This window comes from Chrysemys picta, chromosome 22 (assembly GCF_011386835.1).
Source record: "Chrysemys picta bellii isolate R12L10 chromosome 22, ASM1138683v2, whole genome shotgun sequence".
In the NCBI taxonomy this organism is placed as follows: domain Eukaryota; kingdom Metazoa; phylum Chordata; order Testudines; family Emydidae; genus Chrysemys; species Chrysemys picta.
In genome coordinates, this window is record NC_088812.1 from 12,779,542 (window position 1) to 12,805,223 (window position 25,682).

The window sequence follows — 25,682 nt, forward strand, 5'->3', positions numbered from 1 at the left end:
GAAGTCACAAACATGCAGTTTGCGGAATCAGAGATTTTGCCCTGAGAACAACATGGAAAGGAGACGACGAACAAGGCACTTGGCTGAGTCAGAACTGCACTGGCTTCTCAGGCCTGGCACTGACTGGCCTGCGTGACCGTGGGCCCACTCTCTAGGGCCCAGTTTCCACATCTCTAAAGCAGCGATAACGATACTTTCAGGCCGTTGCAAAACGTTTAGAGATTGATGGATAAGAGCGAAACGAGTCCTATCCTGTAGCAATCTCCCTCAGGCCTCAACCTTGCACTGTGCCACAGAAGCCACACAGGAAGTTCAGGGGGTTGGGGAGGGGGTTGTCACATCCCTCTCCCCAGCACTTTTAGTCACAATCTTCACAAGCCATCAGCGTAAAACCCCGCCCTGGTTCGACTGTCGAAAAGGGAGGGATTTTTCACATCAGAATGGTGTGAAATTGGCCCAAACTGCAGCCGTACCAGAGGACAAAGCTTGTAGGTTGGCAAAGTGCAAGCCCCTAGCCTGCTGTGGGTTGGTTCAGGAGCCTAGGAGAGCGGTGGGGGAGATGCTCAGGTCTTTGCAAACGCAAACATGGTGCCAACCCCCCCGTGCCTCAGTGCAAGAAGCCACCGCTTGGGAGCGGAGCCTGGCCCCCTGCAGCCCTTTCCCTCCGGGTTCAGGTTAGCTCCCCAGCCGGAAGCGGGGCCGCCTCAAACCCAAGGCCACGAGCCCCAGCCTCTGGGGCAAACGAAAGCCAGGCTGGGGCCCCAGCGGATACCCCTCCCCTCCTGCCCAGGGCAGCGCCAAGTTCATCCCTGGCTCCAGCCACATGGCCTGGCCCCACGGGAGGGGGTCTCGGCCCCCCCAGTACAGGGGGGGGGGGGGGCAGGACCCTGGACAGGCTGAGTTCAGTGACCAAGAGGCCCCCAACTGGCTACTATGTCTGCATCAATGTCACTGGCCCCGCCTACCCAGCCTCTCTGGCCAATCAGCAGGGCCAGCCCCACCCTCTTTGGCTTCTCTGGCCAATGAGGCGGGAGGGGGCGTGGTGGAATGCTCCCACAGCCCCGCCCCCCACGCTACGGACCAATCAGAGCACCAGGGGCGTGACTTCTACCGAGCCCGTTGCAGAGGGAAAGGGCGTGGCTGCGCCAAGACCCCCCCTCCTGCCCAATCAGAACCAGAGGGGCGTGGCTTAAGGGGGCGCTCGGCCCCGCCCCGCCGCCGGCCTGTCCAATCGGCCGGCGCGAGGGGCGTGGCCGGCCCGGGCCCCGCCCCCGGGCTGCCCGGCCCGGGCTCCGCAGCGGGCAGTGGGCGCGGCCAGTGCGGCGGCCCCATGGAGCAGCGCGAGGGTCCCGAGGCCGGCTCCGGCGCGGCGCTGGCCGGCCTGGCCGCCTTCGGGAAGCTGCTGCTGGGCCTGGCGCCCGTGTACGTGGCCGGGCGGCTGGGGCTGAGCCTGGGCTTCGTGCTGCTGGGCCTGGCGCTGTTCGCGGGCTGGCGGGCGGCGCGGCGCGGCAAGGAGCGGAGCCTGCGGGCCGCCCGCCGCCTGCTGGAGAACGAGGAGCGCCACGTGAGCGCCGCCGCCGCCGGCCTCTACCTGAGCCCGCGGGAGCTGCCCGCCTGGGTGAGGAGAGCGGGGCCCCCGCCCCCCCCGGGGATCCCCCGTACCCCTGGGGTTCCCCCGCCCCCCCCGGGACCCCCTGTCTCCTCCTCACCCCCCCCCGGGATCCCCCATCCCTTCCCCGCCGGGAGCTGCCCGCCTGGGTGAGGAGAGCGGGGCCCCCGCCCCCGGGGATCCCCCGTACCCCTGGGGTTCCCCCGCCCCCCCGGGGACCCCCTGTCTCCTCCTCACCCCCCCCCGGGATCCCCCATCCCCTTCCCCGCCGGGAGCTGCCCGCCTGGGTGAGGAAAGCGGGGCCCCCGCCCCCCCCGGGGATCCCCCGTACCCCTGGGGTTCCCCCGCCCCGCCGGGACCCCTCTGTCTCCTCCTCACCCCCCCGGGATCCCCCATCACCTTCCCCGCCGGGAGCTGCCCGCCTGGGTGAGGAGAGCGGGGCCCCCGCCCCCCCCGGGGATCCCCCGTACCCCTGGGGTTCCCCCGCCCCGCCGGGACCCCTCTGTCTCCTCCTCACCCCCCCGGGATCCCCCATCACCTTCCCCGCCGGGAGCTGCCCGCCTGGGTGAGGAGAGCGGGGCCCCCGCCCCCCCCCCCGGGGATCCCCCGTACCCCTGGGGTTCCCCCGCCCCGCCGGGACCCCTCTGTCTCCTCCTCACCCCCCCGGGATCCCCCATCACCTTCCCCTCCGGGAGCTGCCCGCCTGGGTGAGGAGACCGGGGCCCCCGCCCCCCCTGGGATCCCCCGTACCCCTGGGGTTCTCCCGCCCCCCCCGGGACCCCCTGTCTCCTCCTCACCCCTCCCGGGACTCCCCTATCCCCTTCCCCGCCGGGAGCTGCCCGCCTGGGTGAGGAGAGCGGGGCCCCCGCCCCCCAGGGATCCCCCGTACCCCTGGGGTTCCCCCGCCCCCCCGGGGACCCCCTGTCTCCTCCTCACCCCCCCCAGGACTCCCCTATCCCCTTCCCCGCCGGGAGCTGCCCGCCTGGGTGAGGAGAGTGGGGCCCCCGCCCCCCGGGATCCTCCCCCCCCGTCTCGTCTTCTCCACCCCGGGACTCCCTATCCCCCTGTCTGCCTGGGTGAGGAGGGCAGGACTCCCCTGGGTTCCCCTGCTCCCCCAGATCCCTGTAACTCCTGGGACCCCTTGGGGTTCCCTTGCCCCACTGTGCACCCCCATCCCACCAGGGATCCCCCATCCCCCCTGCCTCTTCACACCCCTGGGATCGCCTGGGTGAGGAGAGCGCCTGTCCCTCCCCACACACACAGTTCCCTCTTTCCCTCTGCCCTGCCCCGGGGAACTTCCTGTCCTCTTCACCCCACTCCCTGTCCTGAGCAGACCAGCCCTCCCCCCCCCCCCCGGGACCCCTTCATCTCCTCCCCATCTCCTCTTCACACATTCACCTCCACCAGGAGCTGCCTCTACCCGCAGCCCTGCCTAAAGATCCCTCTCCTTGGTCCCTGCCATCCTCTCTGCCTGCCCCCACCCAGCCCCTTGGGCATGGCACGCTCCGTCCTCGGCTGGGTCTGTCTATAGCACCCTCCTCCCAGGGCATCACATGCCCGTGACCCTGCCAGGGACTGCGCCATTCCTTCTCCAGGAACCCTTCGCTCTGGGCATCCAATTCCCTGCCTCGTCTTGTGCCAGGCCCCCACCCTGCCATCCTGCCGCGTCCCATCTCCCCTGTCCTCACTGCTTCTCCTTCTACCCTTCCCAGTCGGCCGGGCTTTTCCGTCTCTCTGTGTGCGGGGGTGGGCGGGTCGGGATTGGATCCGTGACGATGCAGGGGGAGCCCCTCCTGGTTTTAGGGTCTCGGCCTGTTTCCCCCGCAGCCCCTTGTCCAGCCGTGGGAGCAGCCTGCCCCGGGTTTTGCTGGAGCTCCCCAGTAGCCGGTCTGTGCTGAGCTGTGGCTCCAGACAGAATCAAGCCAGCACAGAGCACCGGGCACTCAGCTGCCAGCGCAGGGAGAGAAGGGACCTGCTGAAATCCTGAGCAGCCAGGAACAGAGGTCGGCGTCTTCAGTCTTAGGTGCTGGAAGTTAGACGCCGACATCCAGACAGGGCCCTGATCCGGCAAAGCCCCCGGGCCGTGTCACCGAGTCCATCCCTGTTCAGGGAGACATGGGCCCTGGGCTTTAAGCACGTGCTTATGTGGCTTGCCGAATCCGGGCCTTGGTTATTTCAGTGGGAGCATCTGAAAATTAAACCAGTTCTTTGGGTGCTTCCGTGCAGACCTGGTGTGAACGTTCTGGCTCAGGGCTGGCTTGGCTGGCGTTAAACCTACGCTGGATTCCAAGTTAATTGGCGTCGTTAACAATCGGCGCAGAGCCCATTTCACGAGGAGTTCTCTGCTGGGGTTTAACGGAATTAAAATCTAGCGACTGGGGAGTGTTTGTGGTCTGGTGCTTGTGCGGTTTTTACTTCTCCTTCGTCCCTCTTTGCCCACCAGAGTGTTTCAGGTACGCCTTGGACAAGGGGTGGGTGGAGCAATTTCAGAGCTTTGTTTTGGGGGGAGGGATAGCTCAGTGGTTTGAGCATTGGCCTGCTAAACCCAGGGTTGTGAGCTCAACCCTTGAGGGGGCCACTTAGGGATCTGGGGCAAAATCAGTACTTGGTCCTGCTAGTGAAGGCAGGGGACTGGACTCGACAACCTTTCGGGGTCCCTTCCAGTTCTAGGAGATAGGTATATCTCCATAATTTTATTTTTGTTAGGAAATAAAATATCATGATGTCACTTCTAACCTCTTTAAGTGGGAAGCGGTGTTCTATGTGGATGGAAGCTAGGAACCGCCACGGTGGGTCCGAGCAGGGGTCCAGCTGAGTCCAATATCCTGTCTCCAGCAGTGGCTGGACCCAGCTGATTCAAAGGGACAATTATGGAATGACCTCCCCAGAGGGGAAGTTCCCTCCTGACCCCTATCAGTCCAAGGTTGACACATTCCCTGAAGCATGAGGGTTCAAATCTCTTCCAAACTTTTCAGTAGGCTTTTTAAACCCTCCCCCTGCAGTGTCTGCAACCAAAACCTCACAGCAAGGTGCTGCAGCATGAGAACCTTAGCGTGACATGGGACAGACTCAGTGAAATTGCTTAGTTCACCAGCTCCTTGGGGCAGGGTCCAGAACAACACCCGATCTGGTTTACGGACCCAAAATGGATGAAGATCAAGACGCTTTACACAGTGTCAACAGTGACAAACCAAAAATGGATGTTGAAAAGAGGGGTTTTTTGGCCACTGTGGTTAGGGACTGGGGCGGGGTGAAAGGAAGTGAGACTACAGATCTTTGCCTCGGGACTAGATGTCTTTCTGCCAGAGATGCACTTGCTCCCCCAGCAGCTGTGGGCTGGAGGCAGGAATCAGCCATTAGAATGGTGCCTTCTGCCCTGGAAATCCATGATTTTAATCCTGAGGGATAAAGAAGAGCCGAAGCCCCATCTTCTGTGGTTTAAAAAAGTCTCGGGCTCCGTGTGTCCGGCAGCTGGGGCGGGGGAGGCGGGATGAGTGTGCGTGTCCCCTGGGATAAGGGATTCCTTACACACCATACATGGAGAGATTTCCCTGCTCCGGGATGCCGGGAACGTGAACCCGGCTACGCGTGGTCCAACCCCGAGTGCTTTGGCCTCATTTCCCCCCTCCTGTGGCGAAGGGGTGGGGGATCGTACAGGGGCAGTGGGGAAGGGTCAGATCCCTTTTGCAAGGGGGCGGGGTGGGGGCTGGGAGCTGCTCATTGGAGTGTTTTCTGGCTGCCCCCCCCACCCCAGCCGTCTCTCCCCTGCTGGGGCCGCCCCCTCCCCCCGGCCAGGCTGGCGTGGAAGGGGAGCGGTCTGCTGCCGGACTGGGGTCTAAAGGTTGAGATGTGAAACAGGCACGGCCCCAGAGCAAATGTCCTCTGGCCCTGGGCAAACCTGCCTATAGGGGGCATGAGAACGGAGCTCGGTCTCCAGGGCTCGTCCCCTCCCGGGCTGCCCCACTGGGGCTGGCTAGTGCCACTTGGCTGGGTGGCTCAGAGGCTGGTGGTCTGGGCCTCAGGGGACCTGGCATTGCTGGGTGACTGTGAGCAAGTCGCTCTGGCTCTCTGTGCCTCAGTTTCCCCACCCAGCCTTCATCTGTCTACCCAGATCGCGAGCTGTTTGGGGCAGCGACCGGCTCCTGGCACGGCAGGCCCCTGAGCCCGGCCGGCCCCTCTAGGCACTATCGCGATCCGACACCCCGTGCTGTGGCCCCCTGAGGCCCGGCAGACTCGTTTCACAGGCCAGAATCGCCCCGGCTCCGCCCCGCTGGCCTCCAGAGGAAGCCGGCGCATCCCCGCTCCTGGCACGTCTGGAATGCGGCTGAGTCACTGCCAGCCGCCCCTCTGTTTTCTGCCATAACGGAAACCCTGCTGCTGCGTCTTTCTCAGCCCTGGGCGGCCTTGGCAGCTGCCAGCAGCTCTGTGGGTGTCGCCTGCTCCCCATCCACCCACCCACCCGGCTCTGCTGGGGGTGGGGGGAGCCGCTGTGATGAACGCAGGCCCCTGCGGCTCGCTCAGCCGCGGTCTGAGACAGCAGCTTCCTGCCTCTCGCCCCAGACGTGCGGCCTACAGGCCCCATGGGGAGCTGGCCCCACGGCCCGGCCCAAAGCCCGGGGAAGGGGGCAAAGGCTCCTGCTGGCTTTGGGTCAGGGCCGCCGGCGGGGAGGGGGCAATAGGGAACCCCTGGCCGAGCCCAGCCGGGGAAACCGGTTCCCCCACCTGGTGCAGGTGGAGCCCAAACCTGGGGGAGGCTGAGCTGCCCCCGAGCTCCCGGACGGGCCAGGTGCCGGGCGGGTGGTCGCTCGGCAACAGCTGCGTGACGGTAGCCGTGCGGGGTGCGCCCGTGCTGGGCCCCTTGTGCGAAGCCGCACGTGCCTGGGCGCTCCCCTCGACGGGCACGGCTGGGAGATGCTCCCCGTGGTACCGAGGGGGACGGGCAGCCCGGGCCGGAGCTGGGCTCTGCTGAGCCCCCGCCCGGCCCCGTAACCACGAGCCCCAGCTGGGCTCTGGCGCCAGGGCAGGTCGGTCCCCAGAACAGGCCCGGCAGGTTTGGAAGTGTCTCCCGGGCGGTGTTTGCTCTGTGGGGCGGAGCGCCTGCCTCCCCCCCTACGAGTGCTAGTTGAGTGGGGACATGGGGGGAAGGGGTTGGGGGGGGAGCTGCCTGAGCCAGGCCTGGCGTCTCAGTGCCGGCATGGGGCACTTTCTCTGCGAGCCCTCCCTTGCACTGAGCGTGGGCCCCGAGCTGCCCTCAGCAGCAGGCCCTCTCCCAGGTCAGGCTTACTGTACAGAGGGGGAAACTGAGGCACAGCAGGGCCCGGGGGGGTGGTGAGCTGGGAATAGAACCCAGGAGTCCTGACTCCCAGCTTGTGCCCACGACTCTCCCCTCGGCGAAGGGGCGGGCGCTTGGCTTTAACCCCGGCTCCTTCCAGCCAAACTCGCTGCTTTAGCAGCTCTCCGAGCGGAGAGAGATTCCCCCTGACCTTCCTGCTGGGCGTGCCCCTGTTATCGTAGGGTCTCTCACGGGGTGGGGGTTGGGTGCTTGGCATGCCGGTTTGTTTTCGTTGGGTCTCTTATGGGGTGTGGGGGGTGCTTGGCATGCTGGTTTGGTTTTGTAGGCTCTCTCATGGGGGCTGTTGGTGTTTTGGTTTTGCACTAACCCCCAGGCTCCTCTCTAGGCTCCCAACCCACCCCTTGATCCGACTCCCTGCAGGCGTCGTCCCCTCCCCTCCAGCTCACACAGCCAGCCTGTCCCCAGAGCTCAGCACGGTCGGTACCCCCCTGCCAGATCAGCCCCCCCTTCCCAAAGACATCCCTGGCCACCCCCTTCCCCAGCATCATTTCTGGGGGGGCAGGTCCCCCCTTTCCCCAAGCTCTTGGTTTGTGCCTCTGACCACCGGCAGCTCATTAATCAGATGCTCTGGGAGCCCCCCCCTTGGCCCCCCAGCTGTGGGATCTCTGCCCGCTGGGTCTCGTGGTTACTGCCCTGCACATGATCTGCGGTGGGACCAGCTCAGCGTTGTATCTGGGGCCTGACGCTTCCCTTGTGATGGACGAGGGAGGGGTCTAGTGGGGGGGTGGGGTTGGGAGCCAGGACTCCTGGGTTCTGTCACAGCTGGGGGAGGGGAGTGGGATCTAGTGGGGGGTGGGAGCCAGGACTCCTGGGTTCTGTCACAGCTGGGGGGGGGGGTGGGATCTAGTGGGGGGTGGGAGCCAGGACTCCTGGGTTCCATTCCAGCTCAGGGAGGGGAGTGGGATCTACTGGTTAAAGTGGGAGGAGGTGGCCTGCTCATCCCCCATATGGGAGGGCGCAGCCCGTGCCCCGCTGGTCCCCTCCCCTCTCGTGCCCGGCCCCATGTGCTGCTCTCTGCCTTCGCCTGCAAGGGGAGGAAGTGAAACAGCTTGTGGGAGGCTCTGGGCTCCTCTCGGCTGCTCCAGCTGCCACGAAACATGTCCCTGGTGCTGAGACCTGACACAGTGGGGCAGGGTTTGGCTGGGGGCCAGGACTGCTCTGTCCCCCGGCATCAAACCGTCTCCTCCTGGGGCCAGGAACACACTCAGCCAGAGAACCCGGGACATCGGCTCTGCGTGCTGCTCGGATCCGGCCCAGAGCCTGCTCCCCGCCCGGACGCCAGCTCCAGTGTCCTTCGTCTGTGTCCGTTCCAGAGCCCTTCGCATGCTCGGTGCTAACAGGAAAATGCAGCCACCTCTGGGGTGGGACACAGGGGATGTCTGTCCAGGGATCCCTCGCCCAGCACTGAGCTGCGGCTGCCTCTGGGGTGGGACATGCGGGCTGTCTGTCAGGGGGTCCCTTGCCCGGCTCTGAGGTGAGGCACTGCGGCCAGGGCACCATGCAAGGGAGACCCTGGCCAGGGAGCGGGGCCATTCCCCTGCTCTTAGCGAAGTGGCTAGCGGGATTTCGAAGGGCTGGGCCATGCAGACAGGATGAGGCCTGAGCAGACCCACCCCCCCCCCCCCCCCAGCCAGGCCAGGCCTTTCCAGCTCCCTGCGTCGCTGTCACCAGGATGCTGACAGGGGAGTAGGGGCTGGACTCCGCGGGGTCCCCCCCAGGGCACGCTCCCTTAGCCGATGGGCTCTGATGGGAAGGGGGAGGCCAACTCTGCGGCATCCCCCCTTGATCCTAGCTGGGCATGTGGGGATCCTCCCTGTAAGTCATGCCCCCCCGAGGGGTCCCCCCAAGATGTGAAGCCTTCTGCCCACTCCTGACTCCCCGGTGCCTTCTCTTCGCTGGGCTCCCGGTCAGATCCGTCTTTCCCCTCCCGCTCACCAGCTCCTTGGCCTCCAGTCACTGGCCCCCCAAACTAGCTCCCGGTCTCCCTGTCCCTCGAGGAAGCCAGGCCAGCTCGGCCCAGTTCATGGGGTCACGCCTGGCACTGGGGGCAGAGGGAGCTGGTGACCTCAGGGTGGTGCCCTCGTGGGTTTGGTTCATGCTGCCCCCACCCCGCAGCCGGATTGAGGGGGGAGGGCGGGGCTGCGGGGGGTAAACGTGTGAGACGGGTGTCCCGGGTTTCGCTTTGATTCGCCTCGCGGGGAAGCCGACGGGCCCCCGGCTGCCCCGCTTCCTGCCCTGCCAGCGGCACCATGGGGGCACCCCAGCCCCAGCGGGCCGGCCTGCGTCTCTGTAACGCTGGGGGGTGACTTGTTCCACGGGGCGGGGGGCCAGGCCTCGTGCGCCGTCACGTTGCCCTGTTTTCCCCGTCGCCAGGCCGTGCCGTGCTGCAGGCGAGAGATCCCCACAGAGCCCCAGGACCCAGCTTGTGCCCCACGTCACTGCAAACCGGGTCCCTCCAGCTCCCTGTCCTGTGCCCCCCAAGGCCACCCCCCCATCCCTTCGTGCCGGACGCGGCGGGGGGGGGGGCATACAGGGCCTTTTCCTCCCGCGCTGGCAGCTCTCCTGCAGCCTGGCACGATGCTTTGCTGCTCAGCGGCCGCTCATGCGTCGCCTGTGGTTTTGCTCTGCGGTCCCCTCAGTTCTGAGAAAAGAGAGATGAAGAAAGCCGGCCGCGCCGGCTGGCATAATTGCTTCACACCCTAGGGCTTGGTGATAAGCTGCCCTGGGGGCTGCGCCCCGGAGGCTGTGACCCCGAGGGGGCTACCGCTGCACTGTCGCCTCGTTCCCAGAGCCCCCGGCCCCTCCGCTTGCTCCCCTGGGTCAGGGCTTCTGGCCTGGCCCCTCCTCGCCTGCTGACCCCCACGTCACTGCAGGCTGAATTGAAACCCCCGGCTTGGCACGGCCTGGGCTTTCCCTCCCCGTGATAAGGAGCCTGGTGCAAACAGCAGCAAGAATCTCTGTACAGGAGGCCGGAGCAGCGTGGGGCCCCCATGCACATCCCAGACATCTTAACCCCCCCACACTGGGGCGGGGGGGGGGTGTTAACCCTGCTTTGCAAATGGGGAAACTGAGGGAGAGGAAGTGACCTACCCGTGGTCACATAATGGATAAGAACCCAGGAGTCCGGACTCCCAGCCCCCGATGCTCTGACCCACTGGACCCCACTCCCCTCCCAGAGCCAGGGAGAGAACCCAGGAGTCCTGGCTCCCAGCCCGCCCTGCTCTAACCCACCAGCCCCCACTTCTCTCACAGATCCAGGGATAGAACCCAGGAGTCCTGGGTCCCAGCCCCCTGCTCTAACCACTAGATCCCACTCCCCTCCCAGAGCCAGGGAGAGAACCCAGGAGTCCTGGCTCCCAGATTCTCCCCCCTGCTCTACCCACTAGATCCCATTCCCCTCCCCGGGCTGTGGGAGCCTGGCACCCCCTGACGGGCTCTGTCTGCCTTTGTCTGCAGGTCAGTTTCCCGGACGTGGAGAAGGCCGAATGGCTCAACAAGGTGAGAGCGAAAGGGCGAGCACATGTCTGTCAGCCGTGGGAGGTGGGGAGGGCTTGCTCTGACCCCCAGCTAACACCCCTCCCCCCCCACGTGCCCCCTGCAGATCCTGGCCCAGGCCTGGCCTTTCTTCGGGCAGTACATGGAGAAGTTGCTGGTGGAGAACATCGCCCCCATGATCCGTGCCTCCAACACCCACCTGCAGACCTTCGCCTTCACCAAGGTCGACATGGGCGAGAAGGTAGGGCCCCCAGCCCACATCTCCCCAGCCCTGGCCAGATGGCACCTCCTGGCAGCCCTGGGGGTCTGTCTGAGGCCTGCGCCACTTGGGGAGGGAGGGAATCTCTGCCTTGCTCCCTCCCTGCTGCAGCAGGAGATGGATGGAGCTTGGGGGGGGGGGGCATCCCAGGGATGCACGGAGTCAGTGAGACCCCAGCCCTGTTAAAGCAGGGCCCCCCCCCCCCCCCCCCGCTGAGCTTGGGGATGACCCTCCCCATCATGCGGGCTGGGTGCACGTCTGTTTCCTCAATTCGCCTGCAGCACGTGGCCTTGTTAAGCAGCTGCCACGTCCCACCCCAGAAGCAGCCGCATTTCAGGGTCAGAGCCATTCCGAGCCCTCTGGGGAGCTGGGATCTCAGTGCGGGGCGGGGCCTGCTCCGGTAACCGTCTGCCTCCTGCTTCCCTCCAGCCCCTCCGGATCATGGGCGTGAAGGTTCACACTGGCCAGAACAAGAAGCAAATCCTGCTGGACCTGACCGTCAGGTAAGAAGCCGGCTGCCTCCGTGCTGCCCCCTAGCAGCCAGCCCTGGCAGCGCAGCGCGGAGACTCGCCCGGGTGCCGAACGTGCTGGTTCTCAGCCTCTGGGCCGAGGGCCTGGTCGCAGGGGCCGGGAGGAGCCGCAGGGCCTGTCTGTGGCCAGCAGCCTCGGTCCTTAGGCCTGGCTGCCCTGTGCAGGGCCTGGCACCGTGGGGCAGCCAGCCCACAAGGAGGGTGGGGCTCTGCTAGGGAGAGGATGGTGGTCCCTGGTCTGGGGAGGGGCGTGCCGGCGTGCGAAGGGTTAAGCGGGGGGGCGCCCCTCATGCTCCCGTTTCCGCAGCTACGTGGGGGACATACACATCGACGTGGAGGTGAAGAAATTCTTCTGCAAGGCCGGGGTGAAGGGGATGCAGGTGAGATGTGCCCGCTGGCTGGGCCTGGCCTGGGCCCATGCGGGGGGTGGGGTGGTGGATCGGGCACCAGCCCCCGCTGCGCTGCTGGGACGGGCACCACCCAGGACCCAGCGCCTCCCACGCTCTTAGCCGAGGCCGAGAGGGTTGCTGGGATGGGGGAGCCGGTCGGGGGGAGCTGGGGGAGGAGTGGGGGGGTTGCTGGGGTGGGGGGAGCCAGTGGAGGGAGACCTGGGGGAGGCCTGGGGAGGGAGCCGGTGGAGGGGAAGCTGGGGGAGTCGTGGGGGGGTTGCTGAGGTGGAGGAAGCCAGTGGAGGCATGGGGAGGCGTGGAGTTGCTGGGGTGGGGGGAGCCGGTGGAGGGGGAGCTGGGGGAGGCGTGGAGTTGCTGGGGTGGGGGGAGCCAGTTGAGGAGGTTACTGCGGGGGAGCTGGGGAAGGAGTGGGGGGTTACTGGGGTGGGGGGCATCTGTGGGGTGGGGGAGTCTGGGGGAGGCGTGGGGGGATACTGGGGTGGGGGGAGCTGATGGGAGGGATGGGGGAGGCATGAGGGAGTTGGGGGAAGTCTGTGGGGTGGGGGGGCTCCGGGGGTGTTGGGCCGGGCGCTCACTCTCCGTCTCCCCCCCAGCTGCACGGGGTGCTGCGCGTCATCCTGGAGCCCCTCATCGGGGACATGCCCATCGTGGGGGCCCTGACCATGTTCTTCATCCGCCGCCCCGTGAGTACAGCCCCCCCCCATGCCTGGGGGCCCCAGGGAGACCCGGCTCCAGGCCCCCCCGGCTGAGGAGCGTGTGGGGCCTGGGGACGAGGGTGGGAGGCCGGAGGTGCAGATGGTTCCCGGGGCCGGGCTGGGAGACCTGGGTTTCCCCTGGGCTCTGAGCACCAGGCTCCCCCCGCAGCGCAGCGACTGGGTGCTGTGGGGGCGTCAGTCCCTGGAGGTGCCGTGGCCAGACACACACCCCTGCCCCCCGGCCTGGCTCCCGCTCTGGGGCAGGCCCAGGTTCCGGCTCGCCGGACGTGGCCGCGGGGGATTGACTGCAGGGCCCCCAGGAGACGCCAAGATGTCTTTTGTGGGGAGGTGCTGATAAGAAGTGCCCCTACCCTGTCTGTCTGGGATTCCTGTGTGCCCTCCAGCTGGGGGAGCAGCTGGCGAGTCTAACCCCCCCATTGCTTCCCCCCCCAGACTCTGGACATTAACTGGACGGGGATGACCAACCTCCTGGACATCCCAGGGCTCAGGTGAGTTCCCCCCCCCCCCCCCCCCCCCGGCCTAGGGGCCCCACGCCCAGTGAATGCCCCACGCAGCAGGGGGTGGGATTGGAGGGCAGAGAGGCAACTGGGGGGGGGGGGGGGGGGCAGCGGGATCCTTAATATTGTCCGTCGATTCCCTGTCCAGTGGGGGTCTGCAAACCCCCCCCTCCCCCCCGGGCTGTGTCCACACTCCCATTCCCCGCAGTCCAGCCGTTCCTTGGTACCCCCCCCCCCCCACAAGTTTATGGGATGGGGGGGACTGGCCCAGCCGGCTGAGTTCTGCCCATGCCCCCCCCCCGCAGCTCCCTGTCGGACTCAGTGATCATGGACTCCATCGCGTCTTTCCTGGTGCTGCCCAACCGCCTGCTGGTGCCCCTGGTGCCCAACCTGCACGACGTGGCCCAGCTCCGCTCCCCGCTGCCCAGGGTAAGGCCTGCACTGTGCCCGGGGGGAGGGGTCGGGGCTCCAGGGCCCGGCTGAGTCTCTCCCCGCCCCCTCTCCGCAGGGGATCGTCCGCGTCCACCTGCGGGAGGCCAAGGACCTGCAGTCCAAGGACAAGTACGTGAGGGGGCTGATCGAGGGCAAGTCGGACCCCTACGCCCTCGTCCGCGTGGGCACCCAGCTCTTCACCAGCCGCGTCGTTGACGAGAGCCTGAACCCCACCTGGAACGAGACGTACGAGGTGAGCGGGACTAGAACTCGGGCGCTGAGCCCGACTCACCGGGGAGCCTCTCAGACGGCCCATGGCTAGAGGGGGACGGAGCCCCGGGGGGGTGCATGTGGGTCTGGGGTTGGTGCTCCCCCGCATGCACTGACCCCTCCCACTTCTTCCGCCCCCCTCCCCAGTTTGTGGTGCACGAGGTCCCGGGGCAGGAGCTGGAAGTGGAGCTGTTTGACAAGGATCCCGACCAGGACGACTTCCTGGGCAGGTGAGAGACGCGGGTGAGGGGCACCAGGCCGGGGGGGGGGGGGAGCCCCGCTCTGGGGATGGGCAGAACCACGAGGGCTGAAGCCACGGGGGAGGCCAGGACCAGATTCAACCCTCCCCCTCGGAGCGGCAGGTTCCGTCCGGGCGCTCACGGCGTCTCCTTCCGCCCCTTCCAGGATGAAGCTGGATTTCGGGGAGGTGCTGCAGGCCCGCGTGCTGGAGGAGGTCAGTGGGGCGGCAGGAGGGAATTGGGGCGGGTTTGGGGATGGCAGGGCTGGGGGGGTGCGTGGATCTGGGGGCGGCAGGAGGGAATTGGGGCGGGTTTGGGGACGGCAGGGCTGGAGGGGGTGCGTGGATCTGGGGGCGGCAGGAGGGAATTGGGGCGGGTTTGGGGACGGCAGGGCTGGGGGGGGTGCGTGGATCTGGGGGCGCACGGGGCAGCAGGAGGGAATTGGGGCGGGTTTGGGGACGGCAGGGCCGGAGGGAGCACTGTGGGTGTGTGTGGATTTGGGGGGTGTCTCTCCCAGGTGCAGAGGTGGGGGAACTGACTGGGAATTTCTTGACTCCATGTTTCCTCCGGGAGAGGCCGGCTGGCTGCGAGCGTCTCTCCGGGGGCTGCAGGGGGGCGTCTGGAAACGCTTGGGAAAGGAGTCGGTTCTGGGCCGCGGGGGTCCGGGCCAGGCGCCGCGGAGGGCGGGAACCGACGTTTGGCTTCGGAAAAGGCCGACGCTGAGCCGAGCTGGGTCGTGTCCGTCCCCTCCCCCGCCCCCGATTCATAAAAAATTGTTGAGATTTCAACTTTTTCTCCCAATTTGGGCAGAAAATTTCCCCGGGCCGAGAAACCTGTTTGCTGCCAGGCTCTGAGAGACGCTCGGCCTGGTGGGGTCTGGGGGGGTCAGAGCTGGTCCCCTTGGGGTGGGGACGTGAGTGGATGGAGCAAGGTGGGGGGTTCGGGGGGCTGAGGATGGGGAAGGACAGATGGGGCTCAGGGGCTGACCCATGTCCCGTCCCCCCGCAGTGGTTCCCGTTGCAGGACGGTGGCCAGGGCCAGCTCCACCTGCGCCTGGAGTGGCTCACGCTCCTCTCCGACGCCTCCAAGCTGGAGCAGGTGAGAGCCCCCCCTGCCCCCCCCAGGAATGGGACCGGGCGGGCCCAGGAACTTGATCCTGCCCCCCGTCGCAGCCAGCGTCAGCAGCCCCCGGGGCCTGGGCTCCCTCCACAGGGGGCGTCCTGACGGAGCCGGGGCTGTGGATACAGGACATCACCACAGTGCAGCCCCCTCACTGGGAGGGGAGTGGGGTCTAGTGGTTAGAGCAGGGGGCTGGGAGCCAGGACTCCTGGGTTCTAGCTCTGGGAGGGGAGTGGGGTCTAGTGGTTAGAACAGGGGGGCTGGAAGCCAGGACTCCTGGGTTCTCTCCCCAGCTCTGGGAGGGGAGTGGGGTTGAGTGGTTAGAACAGGGGCTTGGGAGCCAGGACTCCTGGGTTCTCTCACCAGCTGTGGGAGGGGAGTGGGGTCGAGTGGTTAGAACAGGGGCCTGGGAGCCAGGACTCCTGGGTTCTGGCTCTGGGAGGGGAGTGGGGTCTAGTGGTTAGAGCAGGGGGCTAGGCACCAGGACTCCTGGGTTCTCACCCCAGTTCTGGGACTCCATCATCAGTTGACCGCAGCCTCCGTTTCTGCAGAGGATGGATAAGTTCAGCTTAAGAACCATGGGGGGTTGGGGGAGCCCAACTCCTGGGCAGATGAGAAGTGGGGGGGCAGTGAGCCCCCCTCGGCATGCGGGGGTCCTTTGGGCCAGAGCTCTCAGGGGTGACTCTCCCCCCCGGCCCAGGTCCTCCAGAGGAACCGAGGAATCTCCTCCAAGCCGGAGGCGCCGTCGGCCGCCATCCTGGTCATCTACCTGGACCGGGCCCAGGAGCTTCCCGTGAGTCTCGGCGCCGTGGGGGGGGTGCGGGGGCAGTGGGAGGAGGGATCTGCACTGAGTGGGGCTGGGGGGGTCTTGTCACTGGAGGGTTGGGGGAGTGGATTGGGGGGGAAGGGTGTTTCAGGGAGAGAGGGAGGGGGTCTGGCCTGAGCCGAGCTGGGCCCGGGCCCCCGGTTACCGTCAGTGACCCCCCCCCCCCCGTGTCTCCCCACAGCTGAAGAAGCCCGGGAAGGAGCCCAACCCCATGGTGCAGCTCTCGGTGCAGGACGTCACACGGGAGAGCAGAGTGAGCCCCCGCCGCTGGGGCAGCCTCGGGGACCCCGCAGCCCCCCCGGGCCACCGTGTGTTGCGGGGGCTCGCAGAACGGAGCCCCCAGCTCCTCCCGGCCCAGCCTCCCCCAGCATGGGGCCACTGTGGGGAGCGGGGCAGGAGCTGGCTTGGGGGTGCCAGCAGGGGGTGCTGTGGGGAGTGGGGCAGGAGCTGGCTTGGGGGTCCCAGCAGGGGGTGCTGTGGGGAGTGGGGCAGGAGCTGGCTTGGGGGTCCCAGCAGGGGGTGCTGTGGGGAGTGGGGCAGGAGCTGGCTTGGGAGTCCCAGCAGGGGGTGCTGTGGGGAGTGGGGCAGGAGCTGGCTTGGGGGTCCCAGCCGGGGGTGCTGTGGGAGCGGGGCAGGAGCTGGGCTGGACTCCCAAGAGGTGGTGCTGTTGGAGTGGGGCAGGAGCTGGCTTGGGGGTGCCAGCAGGGGGCGCTGTGGGGTCCAGCGGCTGTGGGGGGCCCCTGTCTCCTCCTGCCCCAGCGGGGGGGCACTGTAACCCAGCCCCATCTCCTCCCCCCCAGGTTGTCTATAACAACAGCTCCCCAGTCTGGGACGATGCCTTCCGCTTCTTCCTCCAGGACCCGGCCAATCAGGACATCGACATCCAGGTGGGGCCCACCCCCTTACTGCCAGGCCCCACCCCCTGGTCCTAGCCCCACCCCTTCCCCTGTAACGGGAGCCCTTCTGCCCCCTGCAGGTGAAGGACGACACGCGCCAGACCAGCCTGGGCTCGCTCAGCGTCCGTCTGTCCCGCCTGCTGACGGCCGAGGACATGACGCTGGACCAGTGGTTCCAGCTGGAGAACTCCGGCCCGAGCAGCCGAATCTACATGAAGCTCATCATGCGGGTGAAGCCAGGGCAGAGGGATTGGCCCCGGGATGGGGGGTGGATCTCGGGGGGAGGGGGTCCCCCAGGAGCTGAGATCTCTGCAGCCACCATCAGCTGCCCCCAGGGAGGGGGTTCATCCCAGTGGCACCCCAGGGCCGTTAACGTCGGCTGCCCCCACCGTGACGCCCAGCACTGCTCTCCCCACAGATCCTGTTCCTGGACGCCCCCGAGGTCTGCCACACCTCCCGGCCGTGCGTTCCCGGGAAAGTCGGACGTGGAGACCGGCAGCAGCGTGGACTTGCCGCCGCGGCCCAGCCGCGCCAGCCCCGACGCCCAGTTCGGCACCGAGGTACGGGGGGTGGGGGATGTGCTCACCCCCAGCGGGACGTATGGACCCTGCACCCCGAGGCGGCTGGTTCAAATCCGGCCCAGGGCACCGGGTGCTCACCGGGCTCCTATCAGGGTGGAGACGCCAACGGGCAGTGGAGATGGAGCCCTCACGGGGGCAGCGAGCCTAGGGCTGGCTCGTGGGGGGGCCCGCCTGTGCAGCATAGGGGGCAGCGTAGGGGGGGAACCTGCCCCCGAGCAGATCATGTGAACGCTTCTCCCCCCCCCCCCCCCCCCCCCCCCCAGAGCGTGATCCGCATTCACCTGCTGGAAGCTGAGAACCTCATCGCCAAGGACAACTTTATGGGCGGCATGATCCGGGGCAAGTCGGACCCATACGCCAAGGTGCGGCTGGGCGGGCACAGCTTCCGCAGCCACGTCATCAAGGAGGAGCTGAGCCCCCGCTGGAACGAGGTCTACGAGGTGAGGGGGGGCGCGGGCTGGGGAGAGCCCTGGGGTGCCCCTCCCCCCGCCCGCCACGGCCCTTCCCCTTCCCGTGGGGCTCCGAGGGACCAGCCGGGTTGAGCCTGCCTAGGCCGGGAGCGGGCAGAGAGATGTTCCCCCACCCGCGAGTACCCCCGAGGGGCGGGGGGGGGGGGCGGTGTCTCATCCATCACTCTACAGATGGGGGAACGGCACAAAGGGGGGGACCGCCCAAGGTCGTGCAGCGGTCAGATCTGGGCGTAGAACCTAGGAGTCCTAGCTCAGCCCCCCTCCCCCTCCCGCCACATCTAACCCACTAGGCCCCGCTCCCCTCCCAGAGCCAGGGAGAACCCAGGAGTCCTGGCTCCCAGACCCCCCTGCTCTCACCCACCAGCCCCCACTCCCCTCTCAGAGCCGAGGAGAGAATCCAGGAGTCCTGGCTCCCAGCCCCCCACTCCCTCCCGGACTGTGCTGGGAGCAGGGACGCAGCTGGGTGGTGGTGGGCTTCTGGTGACCCCCCCCCCCGTTGTTTCCCCTCCCCCAGGTCATTGTGAACGAGGTCCCAGGCCAGGAGGTGGAATTCGAGATCTACGACAAAGACATCGACAAGGACGACTTCCTGGGCAGGTGGGTCGGGACCGGAACCAGGCGGGGGGGGGGGGGGAACCGAACCGGGGCTCCCAGCCCCCACCTGCTCCACTCGCATCCTCGTGGGGTTCCCTGGAGCCTCCCCAGGGCGTCTGTGTGCCCCCTGCCCGGTCTGCAGGCCCCTCCGGCGTGTGACTCGGCTTTGGGGGGCCCTCCCCCCAAACTGACCCGTGTTCTCCCCCCAGGTGTAAGATCGCCCTGAAGCGAGTGCTGAGCAGCCGGTTCATCGACGAGGTGGGAGCTCGCGGGGCCCCTGGGGGCAGCGTTGGGGGGCGGGCGGGGAGGGGGCAGGCAGGGAGATCTGACCCCTGCTGCCTTTCTCCTTCCAGTGGCTCCCCCTGGAGGACGTGAAATCCGGCCGCCTCCATGTGAGGCTGGAGTGCCTGCCCCCCACCCCCAACGGCGCCGAGCTGGAGCAGGTACGGGGGGGCCGGCCAGCCCCCCGAGATCCCGGGCAGCCTGCGCTGGGCGCTGTGGGTTGGAGCAGGGGAACAGCCGCTGGGCCAGGGAGGGGGGTAGCGTCAGGGTCGGGTAGGGGCCCAGGCAGCAGCTCTCAGCCCGTGGGGAGGGGATTGGGGGGCGGGGTGGGGCTAGAGTGATATGGTGGGGTTCAAAACGCAGCAGATCTCACAAGCGACAGGAGCTTGCTGGATCTCAGCCAGGGTCCCTGCCCCACCGGTCCGTTCGGTATTGACTCCCCGAGAAGCCCCAGCCCTCGCTCTGCGGGGGGCAGGGGCTTGGCTGTACAGCCGGGACCCCCGGGGTCCCAGCCGCCCCGCTCTGGCTGCAGGATCCCGGCCAAGCCGGCGAGGGAGAGGGAGGTAACGCAGCGCGTCCGTATGCCCCCGTCCCGTGCAGAACAGCCTGGGAGTCGTCCGACATCTTCCTCCGTGCCAGGGTCCAGGGGGCTGCCGTGGGGGGTCACCGTTCGGCCGTTTCTCGGGGCCAGCGTCACAGGCCTCGAGCCTTGTCCAACTGCCGTAGCTGCCCCTTGTGTTACCGCGCAATGAAATGGAGGCGAACTAGCCCCTATGGGCTATGCGATGTGTCCAAGACAGGGCCAGCGCTGGGCTAGTGGACGGCTGCGGGTTGGGAGCCCAGGGCTGGGCTAGCAGGGGCTGTGGGTCGGGAGTGAGGGGCACTGGCAGTGCTGGGGGGAACCCAGGGCTGGGCTAGCAGGGGCTGTGGGTCGGGAGTGAGGGGCACTGGCAGAGCTGCGGGGGGCAGGGCTGGGCTAGCAGGGGGCTGCAGGTCGGGAGTGAGGGGCACAGGCAGGGCTGGGCTAGCAGGGGCTGCGGGTCGGGAGTGAGGGGCACCGGCAGAGCTGGCGGGAGACCAGGGCTGGGAGAGCAGGGGCTGTGGGTCGGGAGTGAGGGGCACTGGCAGTGCTGGGGGGAACCCAGGGCTGGGCTAGCAGGGGCTGTGGGTCGGGAGTGAGGGGCACTGGCAGAGCTGGGGGGGGCAGAGCTGGGCTAGCAGGGGGCTGTGGGTCAGGAGTGAGGGGCACCGGCAGAGCTGGGGGCACGGGGATGTGGGTCAGGAGTGGGTCAGGGAGAGATAGGCTGCATGCTAGGCGCTTGCTGTGAACCCAGCCCTCGCGGTGGGGGTGCCATGCTCTCCGGGCAGCCCCCTGGCACTGCCCCGCGGGGCCGGGCCGGGGCTCACGCTGGCTCCGTTCCAGGTGCTGATGGTGAACAGCCTGACCCAGACCCAGCGGAGCGCGGAGCTCTCGTCCGCCCTGCTCTCTGTCTTCCTGGACCGGGCGGCCGACCTGCCGGTGAGCCCCCAACCCCCCGGACTCCTGGGTCCAGCCTCGCCCAGACCTCCCGCTCCGCCCTCTCCGTGCTGGGCACGCTCTGCCTCCATATCTGGGGGGCGTGAGACCCCCAGTTTGCGGCCAGCCGGCCCCGAGCTGGGCAGATTCCCAGGCTGGGGGCCTCGGACACAGCCTGTCGTGCACCCCACTGTCTGGTCCTGAGGGTGGGGGCTGGGCCAGCTCCATGGGGCTTGTGCCCCCCTTGGTTTCCTCTACTCACCGCCCCCCTTCTCCCCAGCTCCGGAAGGGCTCCAAGCCCCCCAGCCCCTATGTCAGCCTCTCCGTCCGGAACGTCTCCTACAAGAGCAAGGTAGTGGGGGACGGGGGCGGTTTGGGGGGCTTGCCCGGAGGTGGGGGCTGTCGGAGAGGGAGAGGCATTGGGACAAGTGTGGGGAGGACAAGGTGGGGTCCCTGTGGGGCAGGGGGGATGGTCTGGGGGGCTTGCCCTGTGCTGGGGCTGCTGGAGAGGGAGAGGCATTGGGACAGGGGCGGAGTGGGTGTTGGGGGGGGTGCCATGGGGAGGGGCACCCTGTGTGTTTGGGGGGGGGTCCTGGCCTCTCTGCTTTCACAGGCTCCCCCCCTCCCCCCCCCAGACAATCACCTCCACCTCGGAGCCGGTCTGGGACGAAGGCTTCTCCTTCCTCGTCAAGCGCCCCCACGTGGAGTCCTTGGAGCTGCAGGTAAATCCCAGCCCCCCGCCCCCCCTCCCCTGTCTGACCCAGGCCTGAGCTCTGTCCGTCCCGCCCGCAGGTGAAGGACGAGGGGGGGCAGGGCCTGGGGGCGCTGAGCCTGCCCCTCACCCAGCTGCTGACGGCTGAGAAGCTGACGCTCGACCGCTGGTTCCCACTCAGCCACGCCGGCTCCGGCGGCCAGGTCCTGCTGCGGGTGCAGCTCGGGGTGAGTCGCCCGGCGGGGGGCGGGGGGGGCTGGGCGCACTGGAGACTGAACCCCTCTGATCCCCGTGTCTCTCCCCGCCCCCCAGATCCTGGTCTCCCAGCGCTCGGGGGTGGAGCCCCGCAGCGCCGCAGCAACTGGCGCGGAGACCGAGAGCCCCCCGGGGGGGTTGGAGCCGGAGCTCTATGTCAGGGAGGACGGGGACCCCGGGGGTGTCGGGCCCACCCAGGAGCTGCGTCAGCGCCTCACCCACGCGGACAGGTGAGGGGCGCCCAAGTCGGGGGGGGAGGGGGCAGAGTGCAGCTGGAGAGTCCGGCCCCCTGGATTCCCAGCCCTTTCCTGGGGGACCCTGGGGCCCTCCCCGGGCTCGACCCGGCACTGCCAGGAGCCGCCACTTGGGGGGCTACCGTAATACTACTAATAAAGAGCATGATATAATGGGGCTTGGATCTCAGCTGGGGGCTCTAGGGGCTACCGTAACACCGCTAATAAAGGGCACACAACTCTGGTGCTACCGTAATGCCGCTAATAACGGGCCCAGTACACGGGTGCTACCGTAACACCACTAATAAAGGGCACACTACTCGGGTGCTACCGTAATGCCGCTAATAAAGCTCAAGTCATAAAGAGGCTCAGCTGGGGGCTCTAGGTGCTATCGTAATACTGCTAATAATGCACCCACCCAAACGGGCAGGATTCCGGTGCCCCCCGTAACGCTGCCCCCTCTCTCCGGCGCAGTAACTCGGAGCTGGTGGAGGGCCCCCATGGCCAGCTGCAACTCACAGCCTGGTACCACATGGACGAGCGCAAGCTAGTTGTCATCGTACATTCCTGCAGGTAATGGGGGGGCCGGGCATGGCGATGCGGAGATGTCGGGACCCCTTTCAGGGCGGGGGGAGGTTTCCCAGGACGCCTGGGTTCTCCAGCTGCCCTGTATGAGCTTAAGTCCCTCTTGGCCGGCGGGGGGGCTTGGTTCAGCCCCTCGTTATGGAACCAGCTGCTCTGAGCTCCTGCGTGGAGCTCGCCGGATGCCCCCCACTCCCAGGTGACCAACTCAGGCCTGACCCCAGGGCTTCCAGGGGCTCCCACTACTGGCCGGAGCTGGTGGGAGGTGCTGGGTGCCCATCGTCCCCCCGCCTGGAGCTCCCTACCAACAGTTGTAAGGTCTGGGCCTTTGTGGGTCAGCTTCTAGGGTCACCCCACATCCCTCCACAGGCTGGGCACCCAACGGGGCCCTCCAAGAGCTTGGCGCCAGCCCCCGTCCGTGCCTCTCTGGCTTTCTGGGCACGTCTCTGCAGCGGCGGTGTGGCCGGCCCGGCCGGGGAGGTAGAGCTTTGCCGCGCTCTGACCCCCTCGTGCTGTGTGTGTCCCCCTGCCCCGCCTCCCCAGGAAGCTGAGGGCCAGTTCGAAGGACATTCCCGACCCCTACGTCTCCCTGATCCTCCTGCCCGACAAGAACCGCGTGACCAAGAGGAAAACCACCGTGCGGAAAAGGACCCTGAACCCCGAGTTCAATGAGAGGTGATGGGGGGCAGTGATGGGGCTGGGGGTGGGGGAGGCCTCTTCCCACAGGTGTGGGTCCCAGGCTCCCCTCACACCTCTGTCTCCTCCCCGGCAGGTTCGAGTGGGAACTGCCCCTGGAGGAGGCCTCACGGAGGAAGCTAGAGGCCTGCGTCAAAAACAGCGTCTCCTTCATGTCTCGGGAGAAGGAGCCCCTGGGGAAGGTAAGGGGGGGCGTCGCCATGGTTATCGCTGGGCTGTCATGTTTTGAGTAGGGCTCAGATAAAGGGGGGGGAGAACAATCACCTGATTCCTGCTTCTCACCCCCCAGGTGCATCTTGACCTGTCGCAGATGGACCTGGCCCAGGGCAAGGCCCAGTGGTGAGTGGGGGGGGGGGGGGGGCAGTAATGGTGGGAGGTCTGGGAATGCTCCCCCTCTCTGGGGAGAGCAGGCAGGACCAGTTGGGTCCCCCTGGGGAAGTCCAGGGCCAGTGGGGTTCCCTGATCGCTGTGGCCCCAGACCCCAGGGTGGGAAGGTGGCTGTGGGGCGGCTTCCCCCAGGCAGAGCAGTGCAGGGCCCCAGCCAGGGCGGGGCCCCCTCCGGAATGGGGCCCCGTGTCCCGCTGAAAAATCTCCAGCTCCCCAGGAAGGATGGGGGGGGTCCCTCGGCTGCATCGGGGACCCCGAGCGCTGTGGCCAGAAGCAGCGGGCGCCCAGCTCGGCTCAGCAAAGGCACCTGCTCCATGGGGGCAGGATCTGGGCTGGGGGGGCGGTTCTGGAGGCAGCTGCCCACCCGTTCACGCTCTTCCCCCTTGATCTTGCAGGTACAACTTGAAAGACGACAGGAGCAGCTCTTAGTCCCCCTGGCAGCCCCCCGCTTCCCAGCAGGGTCCAGCCCACGCCCGCCCCCGGCGGCACCAGCCTTCGCTTGTGTGGCTCTGAGCACTCGCATCTCTTCCGTTCTCTTCGGTGTAAAGCCGTGGGGGTGAACGCTGGGGGGGAGGCTGTGGATGGGGGTGTCACCCCCCCCTTCCCCGCCCTGCGGCACTGATCAGGGATGCCAAACGCAATCTGCCTTTTAACTGACCAAAGAAAATGGACCCGCGGGCGGAGCCAGGCAGGGGGCTGGGGCCTCGTCAGCTCTTGGGCCCGATCCCAGATGGAGCAGAGCTCGGGGGGCAGGATGGGGCGTCTTCCACCCCCCCCAAGAACCCCACCCGCCTGGTCCGAAACGCAGGCCATGCCGGACAGCACCGCGGGGCGGGAGTGGCTCGGCAGGTCCTAGCTGGCCGAGCTGCCGCAATGTGGTAGAGAGAGCAGCCCAGATCCCGGGGTGAGGGGCGCGGGTGAGACCCCGCCGAGCCGTGCAGGGCAGGGATCCCGTCCTGCGCGGCGAGAACCGCAGGGGGTTTAACGCCCCAAGAAGGAAAGATCCCCCCACCAGACCTTGTACCCAGCAGCCGGGCTCCCAGCTCCAGCACAGAACCGCCCGGCCCCCTCCACCCCACTGCAAAATGTAGCCGCTCGTGCTCTTCGCTAAGGGTCTGGACACCCCCCACCCCACCCCCCCGCAGTGTCTCGCTCTCTCCAAGGTCCTTGCCTTGGTTTTCTTATTTTTTTTTTATTTCCTTGTGCCAATTTCTCGGCTTTTTTACATTATTTATCTCACGTGCCTTTTAATTCTTGTTTTCAAAGCAGCCGGCTCAGGGTGGGAGAGGCAGGCTCCGGGCTGGCTGGATGGGGCAGGAGGGCTCTGCCCCACTCCTCCCCCTCCCCCCTGCCCCGCCCGGGGCATGGGGTGAAGGTAGATTTGCTCTGGACGGTGCCCTGGTCCCTCCCTGCGGGAGCCGCCCCCTGCTCAAGCCAAAAACTCTCGCGCCGTATTTATCTGTATTGTGGAGACGCCGCTTTTCGAGTGTTTGCATCATGAAGGTGCCACGCGGCCGGCGCCAGGCGGGCGCCCCCACTGCCTGCGAGGCCGGGCCCGCGTCTGCCATTGTAACCAATAAAAGTGAGGAGGTGACCGGCCCGGCGACGTTCATTTCACCCTCGAGGGCTGGGTCAAAGGGGAACCTCCCACGTTTAACTTCCCAACCCCCCTGGGGTACGGGCCTGGTTCTCAGCTACCCCAGACCTGATAGGGACCTGCCCTGCGGCTGGGCGGAGGCCAGACGCCGCCACCCCGTCTCCTGGCGAGTTCCCTGCCGTAGCCGCGCTCCGCCCTCCCGCACCAGGGCCGGTGGATCCGAGCCATGGGAGCTGATGCAGGGGGAGGCAGCGTTTCTCGGGCGCCCCCCCCCGGCTCCCCCCTTCCCCCTGGGAACAAGCCGGGCCCACGTTAATAGTGTTGCCGATTTGAAGGTTAAATCTGCAGATCTGGGCCAAGCCTGGCCTCGCTCCCCCCCCGCCCGCCGACCTTGGCCCCGGAGCCAGCGCCGGGCAGACTGGCTTTCACCTGGCAACAGCGCTGCTCAAAGGGATTCAGGGCTCGCGCCCGGCGGGAGTGCGGGGGGCCGGCTGCCTGGTTCTGGCCCCCGTTGGAGACGGGCTCGATGGGGCCTGGCCAGGCCCTGCCCCGGCGTAACAGCCCAGCAGCTGCCCCGGCGGCGCCAGTGGGGGGGGCTGAGCCGCAGGGGGGCTGCGATGAAGTGGGTCGGGCTTCGCAGCCTAAGCCGGGTTAAAGCCCCATGGGCGGCCTGCGGCTGTCCCCGAACAATCCTCTGGCACTACTGCCCCAGGCCGAGCCTGGGGATTACAGACGCTAATCCCCTCCCCTGCCCCCTGCTCCTGCCAATCGCGGCTCCTTTCCGCTGCCCCCTGGGAGGAGCTGGGGCTCTGGGCTGAGCCCGCGGGGCAGCAGGACCCCCCTCTGCCCCCCGTTTCATGGTGGGGGATCCCTTCCCTTGGCTATCTCTGCCCCCTCCCCTGGCACAAACCACGGCCAAGGGGAGACGCGGGTGCGAATGGCAGGCGGGGCCCAGAGCTGAGCTGGGGGTCACAGCTCCTCCCCCAGGGCCCCACAGGGGACGCTGCCCATGCCCGCTCCCCAGCTCGGGGGCTTGTCTCAGGCCCCAGCCCTCTAAGACAGGCTGGGGCAGGGGCAGGAGATCTCAGCGTGCCCAGAGCAGCTGCTGCGTGGGCCCCGATCCATG

The 25,682-nt window shown here is 67.3% G+C and overlaps 1 protein-coding gene across 1 annotated transcript; it reads left to right on the forward strand.

Annotated features, from left to right (window-relative positions):
• The first annotated feature begins 1,278 nt into the window (after positions 1 to 1,278).
• On the forward strand, positions 1,279 to 24,558 carry ESYT1 (extended synaptotagmin 1). Its single transcript, XM_065575892.1, is given in 32 exon segments — positions 1,279 to 1,618; positions 10,419 to 10,460; positions 10,564 to 10,698; positions 11,146 to 11,219; positions 11,554 to 11,626; positions 12,250 to 12,339; positions 12,805 to 12,860; positions 13,175 to 13,298; positions 13,378 to 13,554; positions 13,719 to 13,801; positions 13,977 to 14,025; positions 14,819 to 14,908; positions 15,630 to 15,722; positions 15,937 to 16,008; positions 16,556 to 16,642; positions 16,732 to 16,881; positions 17,070 to 17,114; positions 17,116 to 17,211; positions 17,496 to 17,672; positions 18,217 to 18,299; positions 18,506 to 18,554; positions 18,650 to 18,739; positions 20,002 to 20,097; positions 20,375 to 20,446; positions 20,730 to 20,816; positions 20,887 to 21,033; positions 21,119 to 21,291; positions 21,769 to 21,867; positions 22,420 to 22,551; positions 22,649 to 22,754; positions 22,862 to 22,911; positions 23,355 to 24,558. Coding segments are annotated over 32 exon segments (3,219 nt in total). The 5' UTR covers positions 1,279 to 1,330; the 3' UTR covers positions 23,389 to 24,558.
• Positions 24,559 to 25,682: the final 1,124 nt, after the last annotated feature.